The 9695-nt window shown below is 36.0% G+C and overlaps 1 protein-coding gene across 3 annotated transcripts in view; it reads right to left on the bottom strand.

The window, feature by feature from the left end:
* COPS2 (COP9 signalosome subunit 2) overlaps positions 1–9695 on the bottom strand; it is a 33128-nt gene that overhangs the window by 22809 nt on the left and 624 nt on the right. The window contains exon 2 of one of the 3 annotated variants that reach the window (XM_015558946.1): positions 7709–7771. The exons of the other annotated variants lie outside the window; for them this stretch is intronic. Within the exon in view, the coding sequence (XP_015414432.1) occupies positions 7709–7711 (3 nt within the window). The 5' untranslated portion in view covers positions 7712–7771. The remainder of the gene's footprint in view (positions 1–7708; positions 7772–9695) is intronic. 3 annotated transcript variants of the gene reach the window in all.

Below are 9695 nucleotides of genomic sequence, written 5' to 3'. Positions count from 1 at the left end.
CAACAGAAAAAAATCAATAAATTATGTAAGAATCAAGAAGAAATGAAGAGTGATATAGCTGCAATAAAAAACACCATTGAAAGTTTCAACAGTAGACTAGGAGAAGCGGAGGACAGAATTAGCGAATTAGAAGACAGGGAAACAAAACACACCCAAACTGAACAGCAATTTGAGAAAAAAGACTTACAAGAATCAGATCTATAAAACCTACTCTACACCTTTGGAAATAATTTATTTTCTTTTTCTTTAAATAACGTTTTTATTGATTTCAGAGAGAGGATGGGAGAAATAGAAATATCGATTAGCTGCTTCCTGCACACCTCCTACAGGGGATTGAGCCTGCAGCCTAGGCATGTGCCCTGACCAGGAATCGAATCTGTAACTTCCTGGTAAATGGGATGACGCTCAACCAACTGAGCCACACCAGCCGGGCTGGAAATCATTTATTCTCTAGTTTACTATTCAATAACATACAGCAATAGCTAGCTCAACCAGAAGATGATTTTTCTGAAACCCGAAATTTCAGAATTCACCCTTGAACATGGAAGTAAAATTTTTATTTATATCTATTTCAAAGTCTAAGAATCTGGACTCTCACTAAAGCCCATTTATTTTTGGTGTCTTATCCCTAACAGATTAGAAAAAACAACTAGGCCAGGATATGAGAAGAGAGACACAAGCTGAAAGGTACACATGATGGTAGTAGAATGTGGAGCTGTCAGCAAAGGGGACATTAAAAATATATTAGGAATTAAAAAGGTTAACTTCAATTACCTGGTGGTTGGTGAAATGATTATAACGTTGTTGAAGACCAGAACCTTTACATTTGCTACCATGTCTACCAGAGTGCCTTTCCATTAAATCACTGAATGCCTCTTACAGTGCAAGACTAGCTACCTAAACTTCTGAAACCTGACTGGCTTCAGACTAATGGTATTTAAAAATTTTAGATGCTTTAACTCCTCGAAATCACATTAACCGAGATACGACTTAATCCAACATTTTGTGAATATATTCTTTTGGTTTTTCATATTGTATAGATTAAGAAATTGAATGTATATTTTTTGCCTAATTGCAATTCAACTCTTCAATGTTATTGCTTCAATGTATAAATACACAAGAATTGGCACAACTGATGTGACTGATTGGCTTCTCATAATTGGGCAGTCTCCTGTTTTGATCTGCAACATCATGTTCATATGGTTTGAACCAGCCTCCATGACACCATTAATCTGTCATTTGTGGTTCAGTGAATCACACCATCAATGTAAGATGTGTATTACAGCCGAAACCGGTTTGGCTCAGTGGATAGAGCGTCGGCCTGCGGACTGAAGGGTCCCCGGTTCGATTCCGGTCAAGGGCATGTACCTGGGTTGCGGGCACATCCCCAGTGGGGGGTGTGCAGGAGGCAGCTGATCGATGTTTCTCTCTCATCGATGTTTCTAACTCTCTGTCTCTCTCCCTTCCTCTCTGTAAAAAATCAATAAAATATATTTTTAAAAAAAGATGTGTATTACAGCAAACTACTTTTCAGTTATTACACTATTATGATTTTTAAATTGATGACATTTTGAAAAGTCTACATTCTGTTTAGATTTCTATTATTTATACTCAATGATACTGATCTTTAGTATATACCCACAATTAGGTACAAGTTGCTCAGACAAATGCAAATTAAGTCTTCCTCCTCTCAAACTACTTTGAGACCAATATGCAAAAATCCAGCAATATAACACAATAAAAGCAGTAACAGAGACACATACTAGGTACACTGGCAGCTCAAAAAAGGAGTAATCGCTGAAACCAGTTTGGCTTAGTGGATAGAGCGTCGGCCTGCGGACTGAAGGGTCCCAGTTTCGATTCCGGTCAAGGGCATGTACCTGGGTTGTGGGCACATCCCCAGTAGGAGATGTGCAGGAGGCGGCTGATCGATGTTTCTAACTCTCTATCTCTCTCCCTTCCTCTCTGTAAAAAAATCAATAAAATATATTTTTTAAAAAAAAGAAAAAAAAGGAGTAATCAACTAATCTTGAGTGAGCTAGAGCAGTGGTTCCCAAACTTATTTGGCCTACCGTCCCCTTTCCAGAAAAAGTATTACTCAGCGGCCCCTGGAAATTAATTTTTTTTAAATTTTAATAGCAATTACACAGAAAGATATATGTATTAATGTTTCTACCTTTTTCATAAAATATAGTAAAGAAAGGTGTAAATTAGAAACATTGAAGTTTGAAATTATGAAACTATTTATTGAACTCAGAATAGAAAGGTAATACAAAAAAAGTTAAAACAAATGCACCTGTGGCCGTCACCGTCCCCCTGGATCGCTGCAGCGCCCACCAGGGGGCGGTAGCACCCACTTTGGGAATCATGAGCTAGAGGAAGGAAAAGTTACCTGAACCAGCTCTAAAAGTATGAATAAGAGTTGCCAGGGATGAATGAGGAAGGGCATCTGAAACATAGGGATTAAGGTATGCAAAGGCACGGAAGCTTGAAATGGCACTGCATATTTGGAAGAACCATGGATAGTCTGGGCTGAAGAATAGGCTCTGTATACTGAGTTGATGAGAGATAAACTGGTGTATAGAACAGAGAAACAGGATTATAGAAGTCTAGCAAGGAGTTTAGATCAAATGGAAAGCTATTAAAAGATTTTACAGGTAAATAATCAGATTTGTGTTTTAGGAAGAGAACTCTTGTAGTAATGAAGTAGCCCACTGGATACTCCTACAGCAGTCTGGCCAAGAGATGATGGAGGTCTGATTCTCAATAGTAGATGGGGGGCGGGGGGGAAGGAAGGGAATAGAATTAATAGAAGATGTTGAGAATGTAAACTAAAAAGGACCCAGCACATGGACACAAGATAAAGGAAAGTTATCTTTAATAACTACAGTGTCATTAGTTAGAATAGGAAATATAGGAAAAGCATTAAGGAAATACTGCTAAACAGAATTCCCTTATATCAGAATAGGAAATAACCGTAATTTATAAAAGTTAAATAAAATGTTTTTAAAAAGAGAAACTGAGATTTTATTCAATATTTTAAGAATGTTTTAAAAAACAAAAAAAGAATTTAAGCAACATTTGAAAGAGAAACAAGCACTTGAACATTGTTAAAGATATTAAAAAACAACACACTTAATAGTTCCAACCTACTTATATAATAACTCATGTCCTGACAGCTCCCTCAAAGCAATCTGTGATCCATCCACACCACCCAAATCTACTCTTCCTTTCTCAAATATGCCACACAATTTAAAATCTGTGCTTTGGCATCAAATGTTCTCTCTCCTAGGAATTCTAAACCACCTCCCCTCCAAACAAACTTCCCACTTTTCTCCTATGATACTACTCTGCTCTAACACTCCTAGAAAACATATTAATCAGGGTTTACTTTGTGATTCTTTCTTCAACTCTTCTTAGCCAGCAGATGTCAGAATGCAGCCACTGCTGAACAGGGTCAGCTCCAAGTTCACCTACTTATTCCTGTGTCTGTTGCCAACAGATTTCTTAAGAATGTTCTCTAGGAAAACAAGAGTCACCATTGACTACAGCTAGATAAGCTGTACTAGATGCTGGGCACACAGGTGAAGGGTAATGTCCCGTCCTATCCTTCTATATAAAAAAAGGCTAATATGCAAATCAACAGAACAGCAATCTGTCGCTATGACGCTCACTGACCACCATATGCTCAATGCAGGAGCTGCCCCCTGGTGGTCTGTGCCCTCTCCCTCAGCCAGAAGCCCAGCTCACAGCTGGTGAGTGCAGCAGCTGGTAGTGATGGTGAGCCTATGACACACAAACTCATTTTTTTGGTTGGATTTTCTTTGTTAAATGGCATTTGAATATATAAAATAAATATCAAAAATGTAAGTCTTTGTTTTATTATGGTTGCAAATATAAAAAAATTTCTATATGTGACACAGCACCAGAGTTAAGTTAGGGTTTTTCAAAATGCTGACATGCCGAGCTGAAAAGGTTCGCCATCACTATGCTAGGCAGTCATTTATGATTTAGCCATTCATAAAGTTATCCAAACTTTAAAAAAATTTCACTCGTTAATGTGTCTTAATTTGTTATCAATGGTGTTAATTAGAATATTCTTTTATAATATTTGTCCTAAACTTTCAGTCTTCAAATTAAATTTCCCCCATAGACATCATAAAAGTCATTAGACCTGGACTGTACTCTAGTGCGTGTGTGTGTATATACACAAATATATATATATGTTGATTTCAGAAAGGAAGGATGAGGTAGAGAAAGACAGAAACATCAATGATGTGAATCACTGATTGGCTTGCCCCCACACTGGGAATTGAACCCAAAACCAGAGCATGTGCCCTGACCAGGAATTGAACCATGACCTTCTGATTCATAGATTGACACTCAACCACTGAGCCACTCTGGCAAGGCTACACTCTAGTTCTGACTCTCCCACTAATTTGTTGTATAAATTTAGGTAAGTCACTAACACTCCATGCTTCAGTTCCTCTTCTGTCAAATGTGGGGGTGGAACTCTACAGGAAGTTTCTAATTCCCTCTGAGGTCTGTATTTTCATTTTGAGATATAGTATATGATTGTAAATTCACTCTGTTGAGTATTCAGAGTTTACATATTTAAGTTAGGAGTGAATGAAAAGATTTAAGTTTATCTTATTCTTAGCATATAAGAACTATCTCCCATTCCTATGTTTTTAGTTATCCTTGTTTGAATCTCTCCAATTTCATTATACAGGGTATACTTATGAAGTAATGTAATAGGCCTTTTTAAAAATGCACCAAAACTTATATTTAAAGAGGTAGTGAAATTATTCTAATTATACTGACATGGATAATAAATACTTCTGAAATTCTCAAGAAAACTCACTTCATTAATTAGATGTTTCTACCTAAAACAGAATCATTCAGTTTGATGGCCCAACTTATCAAAAGTGATTCTGAATATAATTTTCAACACTTACAAAAATAGGACAAGACCTGGCTACAGCTGAAGTTAAAAGGGGGGAAAAAACTGCACATTGTTTATAACAGCAAAAGAAAACAGGCCATTTTTTTTTTTAAATAGTAGTATACATCTTACTAGTTTTTATTTATTTATTTAATATATATTTTATTGATTTTTTACAGAGAGGAAGGGTGAGGGATAGAGAGTTAGAAACATTGATGAGAGACAAGCATCGACCAGCTGCCTCCTGCACACCTCCTACTGGGGATGTGCTTGCAACCAAAGTACATGCCCTTGACCGGAATCGAACCTGGGACCCTTCAGTCCCCAGACTGACGCTCTATCCAGTGAGCCAAACTGGCCATGGCCGCCAAATTTTTATTAAAAGGGAACTAATGGTTAAAGTATGGGATATCCATACAATCAATGCAGCTGTAAAAAGAAAGAAGTAAGCTCTTTGGATACTTACATGGAACAATTTCTAAGACAAATTAAAAAAATTTTGAGCAATGACAAAAATCACTGTCTGGCCTCCCAAGATCAAAGTAAAATTTGTGTTTATCATTTGTACTCTGCAACCTGCCCCCTCTCCTCCCAGCAATAAAAGTAATATAGGTTCACTGTGAAAGGTTTTTGAGAAATGAATAAATTTTAATTTTCTGACACTTTTCAGATATTTTTCCCCACTCAACAAAATAAATTTTATTCCCTCCCAATAACACTGTAATACAAATTATATATTTATGATGGAGATATAGTCACTATGTGCACAGCATTAACTAACCTTTCCCCTACCAGGTAAAGATTTTAAATGACAGCACTCCTCCTACAGAGAAGACAGAGCAACCTATCTCCCTCTTTACAGTGAGGCAGCGTTCACAGAAGGCCAGAGAGACCCTCCTGGGATTTTGCCATTAGAGCTAGTAGAGAACATCCTCTTACCTTTGGGGTTATGATACCAGGAAGATGCCATATTACATTTTATATACTGTGAAAGGCAATTAAGCCAACACAGTGAAGAAAGCAGCCCAAGAAGAGAGATGGACACAGTAAAAGATGTAGCACCATCACCTGAGCCTGTGAATCCAACCATACCTATATTTTCTGGTGATTTGAGCCTATATATGCTTTCTCATTTAGACTAGTTTGACATGTATTCGTGTCCCTTATCCAAGAGCCCTGACCAATACAAGTTACCAAGAGTTGTTCATATCACTTAATATTCTTTAGAACAGGGGTCCTCAAACTACGGCCCATGGGCCACATGCAAATACAAATATTGTATTTGTTCCCGTTTTGTTTTTTTACTTCAAAATAAGATATGCGCAGTGTGCATAGGAATTTGTTCATAGTTTTTTTTTTAAAAACTATAGTCCAGCCCTCCAATGGTCTGAGGGACAGTGAACTGGCCCTGTTTAAAAAGTTTGAGGACCTCTGATTTAGAAGCACGGTTTGAAATGCTGACATAGCATTCCAACACATGAATATACAATAATATATATCATTATCTTATTATATTAATAGTATTAGTGCCCCCCTACTATTGATAATTTGGGGCTCTTTCCAATTTTTTATAATTAAACACATTATGTTTCTTTTAGAAGCCTCAACTGTACAATCAAATTTCATTTTCATGAAGACCATATTCAGCATAGAAAACAATGCCCCAGACTTAAAAGAGGTATAGTGTTTAAAAATCTATTATTTAAAGATCCTCAACATTTTCTTTGCCAAGCAACAAGTTATTGGGACAACGGTCTCAGAGAAAAATAACCTCCCAGCTCCTTATATGCACAATGAATGACAAAATGAGAACCTTTATACTAAACTCACAAATCCCTAAAGCTACTCTTTTGTCCTGGTCTTATATCGAGCTATCAGTTCTTTTTCAAACTAGATTATATACTCTGTATACATCAATTCAAAGTATTTTTAAAAAACAGAAGTTAGTGCCCAGCCAGTGTGGCTCAGTGGCTGAGTACTGACCTCTGAACCAGGAGGTCACAGTTTGATTCCCAATTTGGGCACATGCCTAGGTTGCAGGCTCAGTACCCAGAAGGGGGTGTGCAGAAGGCAGCTGATCAATGATTCTCTCTCATCACTGATGTTTCTATTTCTCTCTCCCTCTCTGAAATCAGTAAAAATGTATTAAAAAACACTAAACAAACTTTTAATTTGCTAAATCATGTTCCAAGATCTTTATAACATGAGAAACTAATGTTCAAGCCATTATTTTCTGACCTTCATAAAATGGTGACAAATAAGAGATTCTGTAAGATATTCTATAGCTAAGACTCTTACTTCCCAAAGAAGTAGACAAAAAGAAGTAAATTTTTAGGGCATTTAGTAAAACAAGAAAGACAATACTAGTAAACATTCCTTCACTAATCACAACTATAAGCTTGACGAAGGCAATATAATGAGGCTCAAAGCTTGGAAATACATTTAACCAAAGTGGAATTATTCTACCTTTTTTGACAATTTCTCCCCTTTGTAATACATTTAAATGCAAATGTACAATGCCCTACCTATCATAGGATCTACTAAAAAATAACTTTTGGTATGAAGTCAATCTGTTTTAAACCCTTTCTAAAAAGATGAGAAATAATAAGCAATTTCATGCTAGAATGACTGGACTATAGAATCACAGTACAATAAACTCATCAATGGCCTTATGAACTTACTGAATTGCACTATAGTCTTTAGTATTATTACACTAGCAATCTATAAATCTGTAAAAGTGGCATTAGATTAAAAGACATTTACCATCTCCTACTTCTTCATTCCCTGCCACATAAATTTCTATGCTTAGAAAGTGCCTGCTTCCGCCTATAGTAAAAATAAAAAAGATCTTAGAAGTCAAGAATATTGAATTTCTTTTATGTTTTTTCTTCTTCTTTTTTAACCAAATTTATTCTCCTTTCTTTTAGATCTTAGGCACAAATCATTACTTACTTTCTTGGACTAATGTTCTATAGTTTTAGAAACAGACTTTTACTTTTTCCAATGGTAGCATAACTACCTATTTCCAATACACTGGGCAAGAACAAAAAGTACCTTAGGCATTAAAATTTATCAAGCGACAACCTATAAAAGATATGCTGAATATATCTGTGGTTGGAAATCTTCCTGACTTTGGTTAACATTTTGACTAAAATGAGGCGATGGCAAAATTTCCAACAAACAATACATTTTTTAGATAAAAAAGAAACTTCCCTAAAACAGGAAGTCAATTCTGTAGACTCTTTAAATCCTAAGAAATAAACAAACAAAAAAGACCCAGGGAAATAAGTATTAAAACAAAACAAAACACTGAACTTTCCTTTTAGCAACTTTCCTTTAAGTATGAAACGACAACCAACCCTTTAATCTTTTTAAAAAACGCATAATGGTTTAAGGATATTAACTAAAGCAGTAAAAAATAAATTACTAAATAAAATTTATGCCACCAAAAGAGTTTAACTAGTCGTAAACAGAGCATAAACGCTTTCACTACTTGATATCTGAGTGGGAATCCAGACTGGTATCTATGCAAGTGAGATATGGGGAGAGGAGCAACTATTCAACAGAACGCTGGGGGAAATTTTTTCATTTAAGTAGCATCTTACTTTTATGGTTAAGGAATTTTCAAAAAAGACTAAACAACTGTATATTCAACTTTATGCTGTACATGCAGTACAGGCCTTAAAAGGCTTCAGAAACGTAGTCAAGTTAAACAACGTGTGTTTAATTAAAATTCTTACAAAAATGGAGTACTTCATGGGACAATAGGATTCTCACCGCCTTCCCTCCATTATATGCTTAATATAGATGACTTTCAAGTTAATCATAGTGCTAATAAGTCATTTATGTACTGAAAACTATCGATAAGACATAAGCAGAAACATTTAAGAACACACATTTAAAAGAAAAGGAACACTTCCATACTTACAAATATGGTAATATAAACATGTCATAAAAAATGCCTAGGATATCACAAGTAACATGTTCTTAATAAACTCAAGGCATTGCCTACAACTGGTTTGGTTTGTACAAACTAAAAATGTAAGGCAGAGATAATAGTCATTAGCAAAACTTCACATCTAACTTCAACAATGACCAAGACCTCTACCATGACTTTCAGGTAATAATAGTAAGCACCCCCTCTCCCTTTTGCAAACGTGCCTTCTTTTAAAATGGAAAGAGTAACTGGAAATGTCTTTACGAAGAAGTTTTACACTAATTCAAAAAACGACTATTTATAGCTTGAGACTCCCTGGCACTTAAAATATAAGAGGAGCCAGACCTCCCTCAACTTTACCATAATGCAGCATCACTACAATATACAAGAACCGTGCAAAAAGACGGCCCCCAAAACAAACAATACAAAAAAGCAAGCTGACGTTGATTCTTGGGCCCCTTTATCTTATGTTGAAATGTTAGTGAATTAAAAAAAAAACACGTGTAAATAAACACTCAATACTTAAAAGTCACCATTCAGTTGCACACATTTATGTCTTCACTGCTGGTATTTTTAACTTTGAATCCTGGGAAATTTCTTCCCCCCCCCCCCCCCGCAATCAAAACAAACGAAAAGCAGAACCTCCTCTCCAGCTTTTCTCTTTAAACACTAGTTCAACTACTTTTTTCCAGCTATTTTTGCTCTAAATTCTCCACGGCACTTTTACCCTTAAACCAAAACGAATCCTGGACAGGACTCATTAAGCTATGTTTCTAGGAGACCTATAAACGCCGTTTCATGGTCGGGCCCGGG

Source organism: Myotis davidii, unplaced genomic scaffold (assembly GCF_000327345.1).
Source record: "Myotis davidii unplaced genomic scaffold, ASM32734v1 scaffold132, whole genome shotgun sequence".
In the NCBI taxonomy this organism is placed as follows: domain Eukaryota; kingdom Metazoa; phylum Chordata; class Mammalia; order Chiroptera; family Vespertilionidae; genus Myotis; species Myotis davidii.
Note: the sequence above shows the minus strand (reverse complement) of the source record. Positions and strands in the feature narration are given on the sequence as shown.